The sequence below is a fragment of the Gymnoscopelus braueri genome, assembly GCF_963280865.1.
Source record: "Gymnoscopelus braueri genome assembly, chromosome: 12".
Lineage (NCBI taxonomy): Eukaryota > Metazoa > Chordata > Actinopteri > Myctophiformes > Myctophidae > Gymnoscopelus > Gymnoscopelus braueri.
Genome location: NC_137614.1, coordinates 25,783,108 through 25,806,686, shown reverse-complemented (window position 1 = coordinate 25,806,686; position 23,579 = coordinate 25,783,108). Strand labels below are relative to the sequence as shown.

Below are 23,579 nucleotides of genomic sequence, written 5' to 3'. Positions count from 1 at the left end.
CCCGGCCTCTCACACGCTGCACACGACTGACAGAGGGATGAGGGAAGGAGGTTTAAGCCTGATTTATGCTTTGGCTTTTTAAGTAGGTAAGGGTAGAGAGAAACAGTGGCCTGGGTGTGGGTCAAAGGGCATACGGTGGTGAGGCAGTGGGTTGATATCAGGGAGCTGCATGGAAGTCATAGCTGAGGCGATGGGACAACCAAAGAGCTGATAGATGGATAGAAGAGTTCAGCGGCCGATGACTCTGGCTCATGGGAAGGAAAGCTGTGGAGTGCATAATTAACGGTCGATATGGGGCCGAGCTCCACCTGGGAATATTTTCACCCGGGTGGGGTCTGCTGATCATCCTTTAAAAGCACACACTCAACTTCAGTCACATCTGTCCTGTAAAAGGGACTGTCGATCTACTTACCTCATAAAGTTCAAGGGCATATAGATTGCAAAAAAAAAAATTACTGTAATGTAATGTGTTGAACAGGAATGTGTGGCAGTGATGAGCATATCACAACACGTTTTGAATTAGCAAAGTACATATACCAACAGTTGGCCAACATCAGTTTGTAGCCGGCCATATGTTTGTTTCTCTGGAATGTGCTGCTACGATATCCTCGCTGTTGTGGGATATTGCAACTCTGTGATGATAAGGGACGAGGCTTTCATAAAGCAATGCTTTGAGGAAATATGAGGAAATATTTTCCTTGTAGGGTGTGGAGTGTGACAGGGCAGGGTAGGAATTCACATGGCGGATGATCTTGTGACAAAAGGGAGGGGTGATAATGGATAGGGAAGGATAGTCTGGCTGTCCGTTGCCTAGATAAATTGCATCCAAAAATAAGTGGCAATTTGCATGGCTACTGTAGCCATCTGTAAGCACATACATGATGTTGGATAGAAAGACTAGACAGGATAGAAGACTAGATTGTCAATCCGGTCAATAAAAGTGTAGCTGTCAATCAACATGTTAATTACTGGTTTTGTATAATACCCTTAGCAATGAGCATTCATACTGTAGCGTATGCATTATGTGACACTCGGGTGGATCTAATCAATTAGTGTGGGCTAATATTAACATTTACCAAACGAGCAAATGGCCAGTTAGTTTGTCAGTTTGTGGCCAGTTATGTTGGCAAATGGTAATACGTTAAGCTCCCTTGTGTGATGGTGTCGCATATTGAAAATAGCTGATCTACAAGCTCACAATGATGCATCGCATTGTGAGCTTGTAGATCAGTTATGTTTGGCACGCGACATAGTCGGACGAATCAGGTGTAATCATGAACATGTCCAACTCCATTTAGGAAAGACAGCTGCTGGATGTTTTTGCTGCCCCACCCAAACAGTGAAAGACAATACTGTGTGAAATGATGTCATTACTACTGCTTATGCAAACCAGCTGTGTGACCTTATGGGGTGCATAGGATTTACATTCCATGCATCTGAGAGCATGGGTGTGTATGTGTGTATGAGTGCACGTGTGTATGTGTACATAGAGTACATCGTCCACCTGCAATTGATCGTTCTAGCGTTTGTCCACAAAAATGGGGTTTCTGTGGTGAGCAGATCTACAGTATAACTCTAGATTGAGTCCAGCAAAAACTTCTGCAAGAGCATTTCACGTAAGAAATTAAACAGAAACTGATGATTCATTAAAAAAATTGTATTTATTTAACAGTTGTGACGGAATGTTAAAAATGATAGAAATGGACTGAGAAAAAAAATCATTTTGTTCCAGTTAGAAAAAAAGGCAGTCATTGTTTTTTTTTTGTACTGTGGTTCCTTTAATCCCGTCAATTGAATCTTGCAGTCCCTTGTAAAGGCGGGGGAAAAGTTAACTTTGATTTTCTTTGGCACAAAACAAAGCACATGAGTATACTTGAATGAACAAAAACAAACATTAAAAAACACTGCTCAATAGAATGCTGGTATTAAGAAAAGCACAGGTATTAGGAAGAGCATAATACTGACAAATGGATGGACAGGGCTGACGAAGAACGGCTCTCCTTGACACTGTGTTTTGGGCCTGAATGAGTCCGTCGGTCAGTCAGTCTCATGATTTTCAGCAGCGGCCATAGAGCCACAGTGAGGAGGAGGCCTGTTGACTTTCCTGCCAGCGTTTCAACTGATCTCTGTACAACTTGCGGGTTGAGCTTGCAGTGATGTGAAGTGGAGGATTCCCTGTGTCTTCAACTGTCCTCTGCCTATGACTTGTAACCACAGCGGCACCCAATGCAACTCCACCAGCCATCACCTTGTCAATTCATTTTACAACATTGTACATTTTTTCTACCAGCTATGGTCACATGCACATTCAGATATATCATACATACAGCCGCTCTTGTTTAAAATCAAACGCTCATTGCCAAGTACACACGTGTAATCAAGACTTAGTTGCATGTGTGGATACATACAGTACAGTACATGCACAGTATGGGTACACGTATACATTCACACATACTTACAGTACATGTTCACATACTCACACAACACACTCACACAACTATGCATGCACACATGAAAGCTCAATAGCACTCAATAACTCAATCAGTCAAACAAAGATCAGACCCCCATTGATTTTCTCTCAAAGAAGTTTGTAAACAGATTCTTGGCTGTGGGTGTGTGTGTTTTTTATCCTCCCTTTCTTCTCCTCTCTCTTTTATGCTTTACAATCTCAAGACTAAAGACCTATTTGATTTAACACTCGCATTTTCTATGGGGATGGATTGGTTGCAGCTTTTCTTCTTCTGAGGCGAATGACGCAAGGCAGGGATCCTCCCGGGGGCAATGCCAGCACACAGCTGTGACTCCAGAGAAGACACAGACGTCACAAGAGCCAGTGGTGATTTAGACAAAACAGTCGCTCCCCACCCAAAACTTCCCCCGTTTCCTGTCTCTGGTCTCTAGCTTGAAGGTCATCATCAACCCAGGGACACAACCTTCATCATCATCATCATATTTCTTGAAGGTAATATCCATGACTACAGTATTACTTTGCCTGACATTCCAATATGGTCATTCCTTGTTGGGGCACAAAGCCAAGGGGGGGGGTGAAGAAACCAGAGCAAAAGGGAGCATCAGTGGTGAAAGAGGAGGGTTATTCTAATCCCTGATGTCCATCTTGTGTGGTGGGGGTGGGCTCTCTATGGTTTCTAGAGGAGGGAGGGTGGATGGATGGGTGGGTGGGTGGAATGATGGAGAAGGGTAGAACAGGTGTGTGTGTGTGTGTGTGTGTGTGTGTGTGTGTGTGTGTGTGTGGTGTGTGTGGTGTGTGTGTGTGGGTGTGTGTGTGTTGAGGCAGTCGGTTCTGTTTTGCAGTAAACCGATGGGGGTTTCACAGCTCGGTATCTGCCGTCTTGGCAGTGGAATGGCCGTTTGTGGGAGGGGGCTCGATCTTGGCTGCCTCAGGGGAATCTCCGTTGACACTGGGTTTTTCCGGGGTTTCGGGAGGGGGGTTGAGAGGGGCTACAGACACGAGCGTGTTCCCCTGGTTCTCCTCATCTGCCGGACAGGCCTCCTCCGCCTAAACACAAACGTACATAAGTCTTTATGTGTGATCTGACCACAATTTCATAGGAGCAGAACAAATTACTTGAACACTGGTTATCCCTTACGGGTCCATTGTTGCTCTCTTACTCTCCCAGAGTAAAGTTGCAATCCGTAACAATTTTAATGAATACAAATCTCTATGGTATGTTAATACAATATAACTAGCACATTTGCAGTGGTTAGAGGTGGTCTCCCTACTCTTTGTAGAAACGTATCGGGTAGGAGGAGACCTACTGGTTGACAAGTAATACTGCCCGAAGCTCCCAAGGTCAATATATCCCCTGATGAGGCAGAGATTCTCTCATGGAATGTGGTCTCTAACACAAAGAAGACCCGGGTTCGAATCCCGGTATAAACTTACGGACTGCAGAGTTAAATGAATGCTCTGGAATGCGCAAAACGTGCATAAGTATTGCAAATTCCCACACAGATGAAAGAGCGCCAAAAAAGAATGCACTTTTATATTGTATCATATTCCTGGATCAGACAAAATTCACCCATGCCTGGACAAAACACATGGAAACACACCAGCAAACACACATGATGTGGTCTTAAGTATGTGATGCAGTGGTACAGAGAAGCAGCTGCGTTTGGCCGAGAGATGAAACAGGGAGATCAGTAGTTGCATATGGCAGCGGACAGCGGGGCGTGGGCCCCTGGATAACACTCTCCCTATGCATATTATTCCTCTCTGATAGCTGGCCAACAGTTTCCCCTAATTAAAAGACCTGGCCACAGTCCCTTGCAAAGAACGTGTGTATCCCGTTTTGATTTCAAACAAAGCAAAACATAGTACAAACTACACTATTTCCTCTATTTAAAAAAATATTTTGAATGTATACAATTATTATATATGTCAGTCATTTCTTTATATATTTACCGTAATTTTCGCACTATAAGCCGCACCTGAATATAAGCCGCACCTGAATATAAGCCGCACCTGAATATAAGCCGCAGCAGCTAAATTGAATGATTTGTACATATATAAGCCGCGGATGTAAAATCCAAAGATTTAGGAGGTCCCCTAGTGGCCGTTAGCTGTAAAAATCCATAGATAAGCCGCACCGTTATATAAGCCGCAGGGTCGAAAAATGCTTATAGTAGCTTATAGTCCGAAATTTACGGTAGTTATTTGTCATATCTTTGCTGTGCATTTTTTACAAAGCCTAAAAGGCAAACAGGAATGCCGGAATTTTTTATCATATGATCCAATGTTCAATGCCAAAAACAAAATTAAATTGTTAGTCGCAATGATTTGTATGACAGCTAATCAAGTTAAATGTCCTGATCGTGATGGCCCCTACTTACCAGTCTAATGCCCTTGGTGTCGGAGGCCCGTCTGTACTTCAGACAGTAGGCCCCGATGAGCGCTGCAGCCAGGAGCAGACCGGTGAGCAGCACCGCCACAAATACAGACGACCCCGATGACGCTGAGCTGTATTCTGTTTCTGACACACCCAGCTGCACATAATGAAATGCAAACCCACATGCACACAGGCACACACACACACACGCACACACACGCACACGCACACACACACACACACACACACACACACACACACACACACACACACACACACAGAGAGAGAGAGGATTGAGGTGAAAAACTCATCTGAAATATGATATCAAGAAGATATCTTGAAATAATAATACAAGATCATAATTCAATTTCGAGGCATTTTTGTTGGACTAAATAAATGAGAAAGATAAGATTGTCAGAAGGGAAGATGTGAAGCTTAGCAGAAAGGCTTATGGGCTTAGTAGTCTGGGTTGAATCAATAGACTGCCTTGAAAAGCTTCATTTGGTAGTGGCTTTAGTGGTTCTCTGCTATAGTATCACTGCACTGTAATACCCTGAGAGTGTTAATTTAACTCTTGAGAGTGTACACATGGAACCAAATCCAAATGGAACCATCTAAGGGTCCAAATGAGGGTCCATTTGGTTCCATTTGTACACTCTGAGTTAAATAAACATTGAATATTTTACTCTGTGTATTTCACCAACCACACTGGATTAAATCTTATGGTTTCTGAGACTGTCCACTCACCGGGCCTTGAATCTTCTCACTCTGGAGGGCCATAACCAACTTGTCCCCTTGAGCTGTAGGGGGAGTAATTTTGTCGAAATTAGGTGTATTTTCATGACAACAAGAAGGTCTTGCATCAAGCTATTTGATAATCACTAGAAAATATATCACAATTCATAATAACATTTCATCAATCATCAATATGCACCATCAGGACTGGCGATCAGGACTGTGTTGCCATCTTGATTGATGTCCAAACGACAGTTGTCCTGGCCACACCAGGCCGCAGGAGCACCCTGGATGATCGCTTTGGTTGCCTCCTGTAAAATAGGAGTTGTAAGAGATAATGTCAGTTCTGTCACCACAGGTCTTGCGGTTCTTTGAATGTGTAGTTGATCACAAGAGAGCAGTGCAGAATCCATCCTGAAATAGTTTTCTGATGATGGAACATAGGCCATTATTTCACGTGCTGAAAATATTATCAATTTCAATTTAAAAGAACATTTGCTTCCTGAACTGGCTGGATGGACTGACTGACTGAGTGACTGAAACACAATATAGCTCGAGAGCATCTTGACATTGTAATCCTAAGTGTGTGTAAACTTAGCGCCATGTATTGGTGGTGATGGTGGGGGTAGCAGAGAGACTTGCACTACGTATAACACTGAGTATAAATGACATATCTCTGTGGACACTCATTAGGGTGGAGTGCAATGTGTTCACGCATGTCCTACATGTGAAACTGCAAGTGTGTCCAGCTGACTGTCTGTGTGCGTCTGTGCGAAAGCCTTTGTGTGTGAGTAATCGAGGCAAAATGCTCGATGGATGGAAAACAGATTGTGGACCACACCTTCTCTCTCTCTCCGTAACCCTGATGTATGATGTCAACGCATTGCACAAGCCTGCTCTTGAGGGGCTGAGGGAGCACGCTCCATTCTGTGTGATGTGATCCAGCCAGCATTCATCTCCTTCTAATGCCTAATTTATACTCTGTCGTATGACGTGTCACACGCCCCAAAAAAAGCAGATATACAAGTTCACAACGTGCCGCATCCGCGGCGCGTTGTGCGCTTTTATATCGGCTATTTCAGGGGCGCGACACCATCATACGACAAAGTATAAATCAGGCTTGACCATCTTTGTGAGCAAACCCTGGTTCCTCTGGTTATTCAATCAGCCAGTCAGCTGGGAGGGGACCTAACAGCTGGCCTTTCCTATAACACCCAACTGCAGGGACGATGAAACTGCGTCAGCCCCCCCCATCGCCCCCTCACATATCATCCACCCGAGCTTCACCGACCCAGCAGTTACAGTACTCCCGTGTATCCTGTTCTCTTCTCCATCTGCCTGTTTCCACTTGTGACCCATTAAAGGTTATGTTCAGGAATTCTATGCTTTTACGCTTTTCCTTTGCTGAGATTGACCTCACATTCCCTCCTGCTGCCTTGGCTGGAGCTCTCATGAGTTAAATTCACGTTAACAATAAAGACATTGTCTATGAGAATTCAGAGAGATTCATATACGTACATATTTTCATTGATTTTGTCAAGCTACTGACTTTTATAGTGACTATTGACTCGTGATGAGAGAAAGAGCCACCATTTCTCACGGGAATTTGCGCGGCTGGTTTTAGGGCCCATATTCTGGGGATTTACTTGCTGGGAGTTTTTTTTCCCACTGCTTTGGCGCAATCTAAGGTTATTGGATTTTCTCCATGGACATGTTGTTTAGAGATCTCTTGTCAAGGTCCTTCAAGCCATTCCCTGAATCACGCTGTGAAGAAGAAAACAAGCTGTGTTTTATCTACAGTACATGCCTTTATGCCTGATCATCAGCTAGACAAGCTGTCTGGTCAGTGTTTATTTTCAAGTGGAGCTGGTACATGGCAACATGTATCAGTTGTTGTGCTGTGCTAATCATTGTCAGAATCATTATCAGTGAGGGCTGCAACTGCTGTACTCTAAGACTGTAGTAATTAGCATATAATTGTGTTGTACTTGTTATTTTTGTGTGCAGCAATGCGTGCAGCATTGCTGCGGATGCATGTGTCATCATCCATCGGTTAGACTTCTCTAATGTGACCATAATCTGAGGAACACATGTATCCCTCTATTCCCTCTCACACTCTGCTAGCTTGGTGACAGCAAGGAAACCAATTGTCATCAAACAACGAAAAGCTAAAGAATCAGCCATCAGACAACACCAGGCTCCAGAGAATAGTGTCCCACCCCTACTATTCCTCCAAGTGACCTGTGAGCTTTTGGCACACAGGCCTAACCTGGGAGGAAATACTGTATCAGTCCTTCTCTGCTTTTGTGAGGAACACTGCATCATGATTTACAAAGCTTAAAGAATGTCTGAGAAAGAGATCTGTATTTGTCGGGCCCACGTTTCCAACTGTATCCGTTTAAAACATATTAATCTTCTCCCCCTATGTGGAACAAGCTGCTTCCTTTGCAGCCAAGGTGCAGGGGGCCAGATAAGGGCTATGGTGAATGGAACATGTCATTTGGGGCCCTCCAATGAGGGTAATGGAGCCCAGTGCTCTTCTTTGTCTCTTATGCCCCTGTGGCCTAGGATGTGCTGATATCTCAGGAGATCCGTTGGCAGTGCAGCACAGCCTGTGGTTAGCATGTTATCAAGATGACAGGGACAGGCTATGGACTTCCGTGGGTTCAATGGGACAGGGTAAGGCTTCCGTGCAATTGTTCTTATTTATCAAACATTGTCCTGAATTGTTGTAATAGATGTCTTCCTTTTTATGTTTTACATGGCCTACTGTATAATTATTTCACTTGGCTGTGACACCTTTACTTTCTTTTCATTGCACATCAAGCGCTTTGTAAACTAAATGCATTAGAAATTGTCAATACATTGCTGTGTGGTGTTGTTGTTGTTTGGGGTGGAGGGGTTAATTTATGAGGAGGAATAATTAAAACACGTAAAAACTTACACAATCAGCTGTTGTAACCTTAAACGTGACAGTATCCTTGCCCTCCAGTGCTTCTTTGTCAACACACTGTACAGCAGGCTGTAAGGAAAGTGAGAAAAGCATCGGCGTCAGAAGACCTTGCAAAGGTACGGAGAACCATGTCTGTATGGCGGTAGCAACTTTATAATTCCCCCATTATCTATTCTTCCTCTAGCTATCCTACATTACATTCAAAAACACATCAATACAGATCTGAAGTTAACAAAGAAGATGTTCCTCTCAAACAACATGTAAGCAACACCCCAACCATTGAAACAAATACAAATACTCACTATCACCAGGTTAAGAGGGGCCCTTGTTTCAGCAGCAGACTCAGTGGCATCCATATTAATCACATTGACTGCCAGCGGGACAGCACTGGTCCCAGAGGTACCAGAGGTGTCTCCATTATCTCCCCGGCTATCGGCATTGGGGGCGACAGTCCCGTCCGCTGACTGGTCACCTGGGGCATTAGTGCCTGCATTGTCTGCAGCTGCTGTGGCACCGGTGTCATCAGCAGGGGCATCCGGGGCTGCGGTGGCATCTGGAGCAGCAGCATCCGTGGCGCCTAAAACACATCATAACAAAGATGGTTTTGGACATGTTTGGGTGCTTTACAGTGTGACAAGGTGGTCTCTTGAGAGCTTGCACAGTCAACGGTTACTATTATTGAGATAGCTGGATACATGCAGTAATAGTGCCTTGAATTATTGTGATTTTGGGGATGTCGAATTGGATGTCACGCAAGTAAGATATAGATAATTTGCTGATTTTCTTTATCTAACATTTAAAATACTGTTGACTGATAATGGTGTGGTCTTTGCTATTATTGCCATGCAGCTGATTTATATCACAAACAACAGTTACACGTGAACCCAAAGCCTATACCACTTGTTCAAGGACGTGCTGTGATTGGCCAGTAGCCACTTTGAGTGGCAGTTGGGGCATGCCAAAACATGATTTACGATTCTGCGCCTATCGGTACATAACTTCGCAACGTTCGGCACGGCAACTCGCTCGCTTTAGCTCACTCGGTGGACAGAGGTAGACTATTAGGGGTGCCGCTGAATAAATGGTTCGATGACAACTGCAGTTAGGATTGGAGTATGGTTACACCCCAGTGCGTCATCAAGTGATGATTTCAAATCCGCCCCAAAAATCATAACTCATAACATAAAGGATGAAAAAACAGTTTAGCTCCACAATTAATTAACACATAGTTTGCAGAAAGATTATACGGATGTTTACACACTCACAAGCACGCATGCAGAAATGTGCATACTTTATAGATTGATAATGTATTATAAATAAATTAAATCCAAGAATCTCCCCGGGTTTGAAGCCAGACAAATTATTAAAAGAAAAAACAAATATAGTCACATGACATCATACCTGGGTCAGCGGTAGGTGCATCAGTTACAGCATCATCACACATCACCCCATCTGAGGAGAGAGAGAGCGAGAGAGCGAGATAGAGAGAGAGAGAGAGAGAGAGAGATACATGTTGGTCTTTGGTATTGATTTGATATACATCCATATTATCAATTACGGTAAATGTTTATCAATGGCCACCATAAATTTTAACCTAAATGGTTGTATGACCATGCAATCTTCTGTTCAGTTATTCTACTCCACTTATACCTGTGGTGTTTTGCAACTCTGAATGGGTTGGGTAAACCCATTCTTAACCACTTAAGCCCTATACTTTGTCGTATGACAAATAATAGCGAAAAATCTAAATTTCAAGCTCTTGTAGGTCTCATTGCGGCACATTGTGAGCTTGTAGATCAGCTATTTTAGCAACAAAAAAAATCAACTTTGCAAATGTTTGTGTAATGACATTAAAATATCAGGTTGAAAGAGGTTAACCATTACTGTTCATCTCCCAACACAAGGCCCCAACACAAGGCCCCAACACATCCCCAACACAAGGCCCACTTACACCACACTGTCTACATAAAGAGGATGCACTTTCTAGCACGTGGGTGGTGTGTTTGAGTGAGTATGGCCGAGGGATGGAGGATGGGTTGGAACAGACTGGCCTGCTGACCCAAGGCCTGTAGCTGGGCCCCTGACGCCAAACTAATTTGGCCTGTTTGCTCAGGAGCCGCAGCTAATTAACAGCTAGTATGGGCTAACCCTCTGTTCACAGCTTAAACAAATAAATGTGCATGTCAGAAGTTCACAACCTCCTGACTCCGCACCCATCCTCTGGGAGAGGTCCCGTTTTCTGGAATAAGATCTGGATTAGTTGGTGTTTGGCATGAGGAAAGCCTTGCTGGCATAGTAAGGTGAAACGGTTAAAACCACTCCTCAGACTAATAACTTGCGAGTTTATGTTAGGTCAATGGGTGGATGAATTACACAGTAAAATCCTCAGTGTTAAATTAACTCAGAAAGTGAACAACTAGAACCAAAAAGACCTTTAAGGGTCGATTTGATTCCGTTTACTGTGTATTAGAATTCAGCATTCAGAAGCTATGACTATTTTCAAGTTAAATGTAATAAAAGATATGTAGTTTCTGTTGTTACATATTTAAGTTATTTGTTAGGATGGGGAAAGCAGCTAGTAAGCAAGAAGTTTGGAGATGTAAAGTCATTATCACCAAAGGTTAAGAAATACAGGCAAACGTTCCATCTGTGAGAGCTGTGCCTGCTACATCAGTGTCAATAACAGCCTCTCTCGTTTGTATTGTCTTATTAAACCCACCCACACATACAGAAGAAACTTCTTTCTAGCACAGCTGAGTTCCTAACTCTTCCTCTCACAGTCATATCCAAGCTCCCTTTCAAAATGTCTAAAATCGCAAGCTGGCATTGTATCTCCATTTATTGTGCAAAACTAATTCTACAGACTTTCCGTTGTGAGGAAGGAAGTAATGAAACCCAATGGCTAATAATTTTAATCTGCTACAATTAATCCAGGCCAGTCAGATTAAAATGTGAGTTAGAAATATGACTTACAAACTCTGGAATGCAATTCAGGTTCCTTGATGTAATTGCCCTAAACCAGTAAGTGGGGCCCGGGGTCTAGCTAAATTATTTACAGTTGGAAACCAGATCTGTAACTTTCTGCAGTTTTCCCAAAACAGTGGGTCAGGAATTTTTTTTGGGTCGCTGCAGATCGTCTATTTTCATGGGGTGTGTAATTGATAGAAAATAAGTATTTTTGAACCTTTAAGTGGTTAATTCATAACAACATAAGAAGATTTTTGTAATTTTGAGTCCCGGGGAGACACCAAATGTATCATTCAGGTTTCAGCTGAACACGTTTGGGAACCAATTGGCCTAATGCATACCAAACTGAGGGTCCTTGAAATTAAAAAGGTTTAGAACCACTGCTCTAAACAAAACTTGTTACGTCAGTCTTTACGCTGATTATCAGCCATCAAGTTGCCACCATGATAGCGTGAGTCCAGCACTGTATCCGCAGTCTCAGTAAAATGTGCTATTCTTCCCCCCTGCAGTGCTGCATATCTCCACATAGCCTTAGGCTGAACATTGTGCAGAGTGGGTCATATATTTTAATTGGCATAGGTGGGCATAAATCCTGCATGTTTAACAGTTTTATTAAAGCCTTTAGTTAATTCCCTTTGGACCTGAACAACTAGGTTTATTGATATAGATAGATTGAGAATAAGTATGCTGTGTAAGCCCACACACCGCTGAAAGTCTCTGGCATCTGTATGTTTTCAACTTGTATTTGAAAATTTCATTCACAACAAGAAGGCTGATGATTGGAAAACGCACACTTATTTTTTATTTAAACCTTTTAGCCTCAGTCTCTCGGGAGAGCATTAATAATTGCACTAAAGTGCTCGCTTGTCTCATACAGGGATGCACAAACATGCATGCATGCACACACACACACACACACACACACACACACACACACACACACACACACACACACACACACACACACACACACACACACACACACACACACACACACACACACACGCACGTGTGCGCAGAGGCCATCCTGCTTGCTGGCTTTATCACCTGTCTAAACTCTAGGCTACTATGACAGCAGTTTATACACAATAACACTAGTATAGACACAGACAGCTCAGAGAAATCTCACTCAGCCTCCAGCCAAGCCCCTCAGCACTAAAATGAAGCCTAAAGACTTCTAGTCTCAACACAAACACGTGGAAATAATATACATAACACTCCTACAACATATAAACACAACCGTGGCCTCTCCCCAGAGGGTGTTTGGATGAGCTTAGAGAGCATGAGGCCAGGGTTTCCTGACAAAGGGACTTTTGACCTCAAGTAAAGCCCCGCTCTGCACTTCACTATCAGATCTACATTAACGTCCTCCCTGGCCTGGCTGTTGCACACACCATGGGTGTTCCATCTTTGACATGAGGTGGAGGCTCGTCCTGGCAGCTGTAGGGTACTAAATCATGGGTTAAAGAGAGGATTCAAGGCCCCGGGATGGGGAGTGACACTTCAGACGCTGCCTGTGGTCAAACCAATCACCGACATGGCGAGAACCAAGAGAGAGACACATTTAACCGCTTAAATCCTAGTCGTACAACGAATAGTTGTATCGCTTTTGGTATTTTTTCTTTTTTTTAAATTGTTTAAATATTTTTGAAAAGTCTACAAAATGTTTGTCTATAATGCCATGCCAGGTGCCACGTTGCCAGGTTGACAGTGGTTAACAGTCAAGCTGCGAATTACATTTGATGAATGATCTCATCCTTAAAAGTGCATGAATGTTTTACATCAAACTCCAGACCCTACCATACTATAATGCTGAATTTTGAGCTTTACAAGACCCATGAGAAGGCCTAGCCGACAGGCTAGTTGTTGTTGACAGTTTTCTGAAATGTACTAGATAGCCTACAACTGCAAAGTTCATGGTATGTAGATGGGTCATACGTACATCATATTTTTATGAGTGTATTTTCACTTGGATAAGGTTAACCATCCCTGCGTTCTACAGGCTGCCATACTGTAAACATATCATATGTCTCTACGGGCCCATACATAAGGTACTATAATCCCTTGGAAGCATGTCAAGAATTTCACAACTTGCTGCAGTGAATTTTATATGAGCAGGGTGAGGGAGGGTCATGAGAAATCAAATCAATTGCGTTTGTGTATCATCCCACATTCCACGAATCAACGCATTCATGTCCATAAGCAGACAAGCTGAGCTGACCTGGCATTCACACATACACAAACTAGTGTTATGCCCAATTTATGCTCGCCAAGCTCACAACGTGTCACATTGGCGGCGCGTTGTACATCAGCTATTTTCTGTGCGTGACATCTGTTGTGTGACGAAGTATACAGTATATCAGGCATTAGCATAGACCCACCACTTGTCACATTCAAGGCTGACTGGTGGTAGGGGTTTGGCAGCACCTGTGAACTGTAGTATAGGGAAGCCACACAGTTTATTTATGAGCTCATTTACAGGTATATCCATATATCCATTCAGTGCACCCAGCTTTTGTACGTGTTGTTAAATCTACATGTAAATGAATCGTCAAACACAGTAATGAGTAGTATTCCATATGGTAGACCTTAATTTTTTTGCATCACCACACATTCCCTTGTCTTCAAAGTGGCCTTTTTACAACCACTGTGCCTGGTGAGAGGTTCACCACACTCTGCTCCACACACACAGACCTGCCAGACTTTCTCATCACCCAAAACACACTTACATGTTAGGCCAGTTTGAAATACCCGTAGGAGTTGCATAACAACTACACTCATGCTTTGTACTTCTTCTTCAACTGACGGTCACAAGTAAGAATGGCCTTTGTTTTGTTTTGATCAGTTACCATAGCAAACAGAGTTTCCATAGCAGATGTTTGGGGCCCAGAGACTGGCTGTGTGCCAGGCGAACCATCGATGTCATTACCGTAGAGGCAGCAGATGAGGAAGGATTTGGAGCGGGAGAGCGACAGAGAAGTGATAAGACGGATGTCGGAGAATCATCAGTTTAGGTGTTGATGTTGATATGAAAGCCAGACCCTACATTTGGTTCTGTTTCCCACCAGACGGCCCAACCAATTTGACAAAAGACACACACTCAAATGACATGTTTTGCCTGGCCCTGCATGCTTAGACTACACTTGCACGTACAAACAAGCACTTGACTGACTCTGGGGTGTTTGTTGTTTTTTACAGAGCCAGACTGACAATGTCAATCTGAAATTCATGATACTGTGTCAACTAGAATGGCAACTATAAAGTAAGAAAGAAAATACTTCTTAATCCTTCCTCCATGTTGTAATGGCAACATTGGCAACTTTCAACTTTACCATTGGATTTTTTAAAACTCCAGTGTGTCTTCTGGGCCTATCTATATATATATCTATACCGTACCTATCTATACTGTGCGGTATGTATCTCTATAATCTAGCCCTCACTCGATCACCGTTGACTTTTGTGATTTGGCATTGGAGCTCCAACATCAGCTGTCTCCTGAGATTGAGTGCTGCTTGGGTAGAGACATTGGCAACATGCAAACAAGGAAGGTGTATTTACTTCTCGCCTCACATCTATTTTCGTAGAATTATAAGCCACCCTCGACTATGCCTAAACTCACAGATTGAGATTGAGATTGATTGTGTGCGTGTGCTTGGGCCATCATCGAGTTTCTTTTGAATGAGGGCTATATACTCCTACTCACTATAAAACTGCTGTCTCGAAGGACAATATATGCTTACGTACGTACAACCTAAAATAACTGATTTTGGAAATCAGTTATTAGAGTGCAAAACGGGCGTAATGGATGAATTGTAAATTTGCCATCGCTTGTGCTTCTCCCACTCTCTCACTGCCCTCAGTAGTCCAGCTCCCAGTCCCATCCCATCCCCTTCCTATTTCCTCCAGTGATGGGATGTAGGGTGGGGTATACTGGGCAGGGGGAGATCCAGGGAAATGCAGTGAAAACAAACATGGTCACACCAAATGAAAGGAGGGGTATAGCCAGAGCATGGGATGTCAGGGCAGTCTTTTACAAATGGCCCATCTGAAATGGCCTGCTGCCTGTTCATTCTCCAGGGAGAGCGGGGAGGAGGCCATGAGAAGGGAGGGATGGAACAGCTGCTAGAAATATCCACTGGGACCTTCCTCTACGCACTTGTGCATACAGTTACTGCACTTCCAGAAGGCATGAGGGACAGTGGCACTAGAGCTCAGGGTTTGCATCTGTCCTCCACCTCCACCCAGACCACAGGGACGACACCTTGGCTGTCATCACCACACCACACCCTCCTCTCGTTCCATGTCCCCCTCCTTCCCACTTCCAGATGTCTACTGCAGGACACGGTGACTCCTTCTCCTCCTTGCTACCCCTCCCTTCCCTGTTAAGAGAGCGTCCCCTCGGCTAAGGCCCTACTAGTCTGGAATTCCACCAGTCCCCTAGACCCTCCAGGGAATACCAAGACTGTGGGGAATGAATGGATGGTCCGACTACGTGACCTAACTAGGGTAGGACAAGGGGGAGGGCGGTGTTGGCAAGCATCCCAACCCTTCCATCCGTCTGCAAAACATCCATAAGGTGAAAAGGGTGATAGGGTGGTCATCAGGGGACAGTAAGTGTTACCACATACGTATGTTACACAGACAGACAGATAGACAGGCAGGCAGACAGACAAACTGTTGCAAAAGTCCCAGTATAACCCTGGAGACCAAACACAGGCCAATTTCCTCCCATGGCGAGACAGCCACTCCAAACACTAAAACCACAACGTGGAAAATAAATCTCAGGGACTGCACCACTAGAGTCCCCAGTTCTCAGCGCTGGCCGAACGTGAGAACTATTTGGACAGACTGGTGGCAAAAGTTGACTTTTCTGCCCTGCCCACGCCCCTGGTGTTTTTAAACAAAACACAAGAATGGGGTTGAAAAATATTAAAAGGAATTAACAGCAGCCCTGGAATGTTATCTATGCACATCCTAGGACAGGATGTAGCTGTCACGCCACGCGGCATGCATTGACCTCTCCAAGCTCCAGAGGTGAACATGCTGGCGGCTACAGATAATACCCACCAGCCCTGCTATATGGACCCAATGCTACTGCCATGTGCCATAGACACAGTAGTGCTCATCATGGGACCTTAGCACAGCAATTTTCCACTGCACCACAGCATCCTGATTTTGAGTTGTACTTAAGATTATTGTAAAATGTTCCCTCCACCTCTGGTACAGGACAGCAAATACTGTAATAAAATCCATGACCATGGAAAAGCTGATGCAAAAAATGTAGTTGCTTTTGAACAGTATAGGCCAGGCTATGATTAGTATGGTAGCTACATACCAGAGTTTCCACCCAGCCCCTGCTTTGCTAATGAAAATAATGTCGACCAGTGATTGAAATATAAAACCTTTGTTTCCAAAACAGCCTATCCATCTTTTTTAGCAAAAGATAAGTTGGAAACACCAGATGCTCTGAGGGCGGCTATAGCAGCACACTGCTCGCCTCTCCCTGTCAGAACCAGCGCTGTGCTGTAACAGCAGATGTCCATGGACCGGTTCCAACTGCCTCTTGACGCGAGCTTGTGGAGTGGGGAGAGGCTGTAAAAGGATATCTAAACGTATAGCCCTCAACTATCTGGCATCGTATAATGATTTATATTATGGAGCCACAGCGCAGTAGGGAGAGGCAGTATGAGAAATGATAGGAAGAGTCTGCTTGACCTGGTTCAACTCTACAAATCCCCCCCACTCTTACAAGAGAAAAAAGCCATGCAGAAATCAAGGCCTCCTCACAATAACAGCACATGCACGCTCAAAAATGCGTATGTGAATGTGAATTTGCCCGCCAAGAGCCGAAACAGGATGCAATCTTGTGTTTTCAATTAGGTTGGATAAAGAGCAGGCTCAGCGACGTGCCTTTTACTGAACATTAATTACCTAGAGCAATTATTCTGGCAGTCAAAGGGCCTCAGCCAAGGCTCATTAACTGCTTTTATTCCGCAGGGTAAACAGTATATACCACTATAAAGACAGCCTAGCCATCTCTAACGTACACACCGGTGCACACGCCCATTGCAATATATTGGGGCTCACTAGTGACTTCACCATGAACTGGGATTCATCAAAGTTCCGAGGAGAACTTTGAGTTACTACTGAGGTCTCAGTTCCGCGACAAAGCGCAGGGATGACTAAACAAGCTGTCTGCTTCCAAGATAGCATTTTGGAATTCATTTTTTTAATTTTAGAGTTGCTCATTAGCTTAACATCAGATGACTTCAATCTCACATCTAGCTTCTCAGTCTCTACGCTTGCTGCCCTGCCAAGATTGCCGGGTTGAAATGGTGGAGAAATAGGAGGAGAGGGCTCCTTCTCCCCCTCGCTGTTAAAGCTCAACAGCTGTAAAATTGCAGCGGGGTGCCACGGGGAACAAGGAACAATAAGCTCACCAGAACAGCAGTAATTGGAAAAGGAAGATTTGAATGCTAGCACAGCCGTCTGCTATTCATTAAGATTGTTTCACTAGGTAAACATTGTTGCTAGACAATCTATTTCTCCTTGTCAACCCATTTTTTCCTGGATGCTCATTTGGGCTATGGTGTGACACAGGTTTTGTTTCCTTATCACTAATGAGCTTTGTTTGGAGAAGAGAGTGGATGGGCTCCAAATAAAGACACTCCAGAAAAAAAGGGGGAATTTCTTAAGGATGTTAAGCTGAGTGTGTTGATGGAGCCCAGAGGATGAGGTAATACAATGCACACAAGGGCGGGGAAGTGTCTGTTTGTCGTAAAAGTTTCCTTTTTGAATATGCTCATTGACGGCAATGCAAACAAGGTCTCAATTTCAAATCATCTCTCTAACTTGGAGCAAGTGACGAAAGAATAAAGCCACCAGCACTCATGGTGCTTCAGCTATGACGGGGCCCAAGAGGAGTTACACACACCCTGACCTGACATAAGAACACCACTGTCTGCCAATGGGTTACGTAAAAGACCCACGCCCTCCAGCAAATGACGTGAATCGAACTTTGCCATCGCGACGTGGGACTGAAGGAACGCTGGTCAATAGCTGTGAGCGCCGTGAGAAAGAGAGTGGCGGGTACTCTGCCCATGTTGAAATTGGCAGGCGCAGCCATTGCCTGGTCAAGAGAGAATGTTGCAAATTTGACTGCAGAAACATATGCTGTGTTAATCACAACTTGCGCTATGCCAGTGACATGCCTCATTCTGAGAACCCGTCCATTGTATTGTTTCTTTGTTTTTGTTGTAAGTAATCCTCAGACTGTCTCTAATAGAATTGAGAAGCCTGAGAATTAACGTGTCTCCACTCTCTGTGGCCCTTTCTGTGTTTAGATTTATTTGAACTAGATTCATGACCTCATGCTGACATTACTCGACTGTGTCAGGGAAAATTACAAATTGCCAAGCACTTGCAACACGCATGCTCACATGCTCGCTCGCGCATGTAGACACGGACGCACGCACGCACGCACGCACGCACGCACGCACGCACGCACGCACGCACGCACGCACGCACGCACACTTTTTGGAAAATGTCCTAATAGCAATTGTGATTGCAAGTTGTAGTACGCATTAGGACCACATTGGAAGAAACAAGTGTTTTATTACGCTTTTATGCGTATATCCTGGGTTTAAGTTATGTGTTTGCTCGTATTTCTTTGACCAAAATAAAAAAACTAATTAGGCACAGACATAGCAACAAAAGCAACCCGTTTCACCCCATCTCAAGAGCAGATTCAAAATGTGGGTTTTCCCCCAAACTTTGAGTGAGAGATAATTTATTCCAAGAGGCGTTGGATGACATCAGCCAACAGTGCAGACCATGCCCATTGCAGCGCTACATATTTGTGAATCTACATAACTGCTGAGTGAAAGCCAGGAGAATTAGGAACAAACTAAATCTGCTTACAGAGAGAGCAAGCATTTGACTGGCTTACGATACGATAAGAATGTTAACTCGGCTAAATACATTCAAACGCAACTTCAACTGCGTCAGTGAGAATCCCATCTGTCTCTTGACATACACACTCTCTCTCTCTCTATCTCTCTCTCTCACAACAATCTCTGTCTTCTCCAACTTTATCGTCACATTATTTGTCACATCATAAGTTTACAGATGTACAATCGTGAGTGAAATCCTTTTTTGTATAAGCTACCCTCTAATTCCAGTTACATAAATAATTACTGGAATAGTGAACACTGGTTTCTCACACTCTTGCTTGACTCAGTTACTGTGACAAAAAGTCGTTTGTTTTGCCCTCTCACTGAACTATCCGTGAGCATCAGTGAGATACTATAGGGAGATTTGCAAGACTTGAGTCACCAAGGACAGTGAACATTGTGATTCCACACTTCCACACAGTCTAATACTGAGTGGCTGCAAATATAATTTTACATAGCATTCCTTGCATGCTATCTGATCCTGTCCTTTTCTTTCCTTGTATATGTTTACTATCATTGATGATGATAGATATTGTTTACTTATGTACCTCTAACCTCTACGCAAGACGTAACATAAAGAACTCCTTGAATCTCAATGTGTGTGTTCAGATGAATGATAAGACTGAGGTGTCTGGCCAATTTATTTGGCTGTCTGTGCATGTGTGCACAGTACAAAGGGTGTTTCAAAAAGTCCTCCCTAATGACATCACTGACACCAAAATCAAATGTGACATTGATGGAGCCTCCTACGTCACAGTGATTTGGAGAACGGGGCAGAACAAGACAGGAACTGTGCTGTGGGCCGCCTGTCTGGCGGAATCGCAACACGGTGACATGACAAAGCGTCTTTTTCACATGGAAACAGACATCAATAATGCACCATGAAATGCTAAAATTGTCCATGTCTGCTCAAGAGTGAACATTGATGTCACTTCCTTTTGACCTGTGACCCTCGAGCCATCACAGTCAAGCAGCCCTGTATCTGTGAAAAGGCCCGGAGAGGATGGCCTCTTTAAGCTTGACTTCCGTGATTCCACAAATAGCCAATCTACAAGCTCAGAACATGCACGGCATGTTGTGAGCATGTAGATTTCAACGAGCGACAGTAATTAGGCTTGCCTGGTGGTGGGGAAGGAAGCACAGCATCAGCATGTATGGAATTTGTACATTTCAATAATAAATACAAAGAAATAGCCCCCAATCGCTGTGCATACCATATGATCAGTCCAAATTGTCCTTTGAGCCATTGTGTCAGAATGGTCGCAATTCATATTCAAAATTGACAAAGACTTTTCCAGTGCTGTGTTCATCACTGTATGCTGACCATCCCTCAGCAAATTTGCACCGCAGTGCCACTTGGAGATAAGTGTCGACAATGTAGCAGGTCTGTGTGATCGACAGACCATAGATAGGCTGTGGTGAGGAATTAGGGCGGGGGTTAGGTGAGGATCCCTTGTGGAAACACCCCTGTGCTGATATCCAAAGTAGTAATCAGAAGTGGGTATAGGCTGATGCCTAAAGCAATGGTTCATGGCTTCTACGCAAAGCAAGATCCCAATTCAAACCGTTTTAAATATCAGTTCATACTGTAGTTCCGATTAAATTCAAATAAAAAAGTTCTAAGACTTCTATGTCAAATGCGGAAGACTGAGGAAGTGGAGTTGCAAACATGGCTGTCAGTGGGGGGTCTGGGTTTTGCAGCTGAAGAAAAATAATTGCCTGTCTATAGTGTCGTAAAATGTCATCCATGTATGGCCTTTATTGGTTGGTAAGAGGAATGGTCTTCTTATGCTGTAATTCAATTTCCATGTAAATCTAATTACCAACCGTTGGGCTGCGGATGCAAATGAGAGACCTACTGTACTGAATGTACAGTACTGAGCCTCTCTTGTACAAATGGGGAGAATGTTTCACGGTCTGGATATCTGTTTTAAAGTAACCCTATTGGATGTATTTTACTCATATTGGGTAGTCTAGTAACCCCCCCCAAAGAAAATAAATAAATTAAATGTAAAAACCAGGCCAATTACTTCACAAGTTCTGATAAAGTCGTTATATTGGACTAATCAGGACCCATTCTCCTTTACGACCAGCAAGACAGTAATGCTACCCAAGCCACACATCGCTTTGCAATTAGTACTAAGTCAGACTGGTTTGGAGCCAACTGGCCAGTGAGTGTACCCATTTAAGTCTGATTTATGCTTAAAGTAGTCATATGACTGTCCCATGCCAAAAATAGCCAATCTACAGTACAAGCTCACAATGCGGTAGTATACAATAGGCTCCCCCCTCATCACCACCACACGCACGCACACACACACACACACACACACACACCCCCCCCCCCCCCACACACACACACACACACACACACACACACACACACACACACACACACACACACACACACACACACACACACACACACACACACACACACACACACACACACACACACACACACACACACACACACACACACACACACCTCTCCCCTACTGTTTGTAAACCTACTGTTGGCTATAAAAGTAACACATTTATCCTTGCAGGTCCACTTTAACAGTCAAAATAACACTGAGGATGCTCAGGGCATTAAGTAAAGAGAACCGTTTTTGCTCTCCTCAAGAATGCAGAAAACACATTTGGTGTGTGGTCACTTCCCTACACGTTGCTTACACATACTATAACACACACACACACACACACACACACACACACACACACACACAGCTCCTCCCAGACCAGCGCGATGCGGGATGCAGGGCATAATTATGTTCAACGTTACAACCTTCCACTCCAGAACCACTAATGTTTTACCCTCGGTCTGTCTGCCCAAAGTGCTCCAAGATGCCTCATGGCACAACAGAATACAACACACACTCCCACTGAAGTTTAAAGCTGCAGTGGAGGCACAACATCTGACGGAGTGTAGTTTACGCCACAAGTTTGTCTCGCATGCAACTGGCTGAGAGACAAAGCACATGAGGCAATCTACTCCTATGACTTCTATAGAGGGAGGAGGACAGTTGCACTGCAGAATGCTCAGTGTTACTTTATCCATGTGTGAGTTAAATGGGGTTTAAGTTATATTTTTTGGGTTAAAATAAGCGTAGATTATTCAGGTCAGGATACCAGTCTAATCCAATCAGGAGAGAGAACACATACAGGATACAAACTAAACAAGGGAGGTTGGACATGATGAAACAAAATAAATGAGTAGACAAAATTGGAACTGGACCACTATAAAACTGAAACTGAATTATCTTGTCTGTGGGGTTTTCTCTCCTGATTGGATGAAATTGATATCCCGATGTGAAAATGTATTTACTGTTTACTAAAGAGCTGGAGAACACTCCATAACAATGATTACTATTATTATAGAGCTATATGCTATTATTATTATTTGTATTAATTTATTATTATTATTATTATTATTATTATTATTATTATTATTATACTATTATTATAGAGCTATAAGTTTTAAACAAAATATGTATTATTTTTTATTTTTGAACAAAAACATCACTCTCTTTAATTGAAGCAGTGGTACTCACGGTTAAGTTGCAGAGCGCAGAGCACCAGGGCTAGAGCCACTGCTTTCCACAATCCATTCATTCTCCACATGGACGCTGCCATCCTCCTCGGTCAGTGTAGCCGGCGTGAACGGGTGCGTGTCCCTGTAAAAGCGTGGGAGAGCTTTTCAAAAATAGGGCCGCCGTGAGAGTGGGCCAGTGAGGGAGTGAGGGAGTGTTTGGGGGGCCGGGGGGGAAGTTCTGAGGTTTCCTGTGAGGGTCTGTGCGAGCGGGACAGACTAGCAGGATAAAGCACAGCTTGTGTTCCGTTGGTTTTTATACAGCCCCACTCCTTTGCCCCCTTACTCACTCACATGCACGTGTGTGCGCGCTGACACACACACACACACACACACACACACACACACACACACACACACACACACACACACACACACACACACACACACACACACACACACACACACACACACACACACACACACACACACACACACACACACACACTCCCCTCCTCTCTTTCCACACCCCTTTTCTAGCTGACTGATGTTAACCCCTCTTCCCCAGGCAGCTGGCCCTCTCTCCCTCCCTC

The 23,579-nt window shown here is 43.8% G+C and overlaps 1 protein-coding gene across 1 annotated transcript; it reads right to left on the bottom strand.

Annotated features, from left to right (window-relative positions):
• Nucleotides 1-3,266: 3,266 nt before the first annotated feature.
• cd34 (CD34 molecule) lies at nt 3,267-23,288 on the bottom strand. Its single transcript, XM_080444629.1, has 8 exons — nt 23,009-23,288; nt 9,937-9,987; nt 8,838-9,112; nt 8,527-8,604; nt 5,782-5,893; nt 5,595-5,647; nt 4,852-5,004; nt 3,267-3,517 (listed from the first exon to the last, which is right to left on the bottom strand). The coding sequence occupies exons 1-8, from the start codon at nt 23,088-23,090 to the stop codon at nt 3,329-3,331; spliced, it is 993 nt and encodes a 330-aa protein (XP_080300755.1). The 5' UTR covers nt 23,091-23,288; the 3' UTR covers nt 3,267-3,328.
• Between the last annotated feature and the right edge of the window lie 291 nt (nt 23,289-23,579).

What these genes read in the sequence shown, in the direction of transcription:
- cd34 (XM_080444629.1), bottom strand. Translation starts at nt 23,090, where the DNA reads ATGGCAGCGTCCATGTGGAGAATGAATGGATTGTGGAAAGCAGTGGCT. An exon ending in GTGAGAAGATTCAAGGCCCG is followed by an intron (nt 5,005 to 5,594) that starts GTGAGTGGACAG and finishes CATTATGTGCAG; the next exon opens with CTGGGTGTGTCAGAAACAGA. An exon ending in ACACCAAGGGCATTAGACTG is followed by an intron (nt 3,518 to 4,851) that starts GTAAGTAGGGGC and finishes GTTTGTGTTTAG; the next exon opens with GCGGAGGAGGCCTGTCCGGC.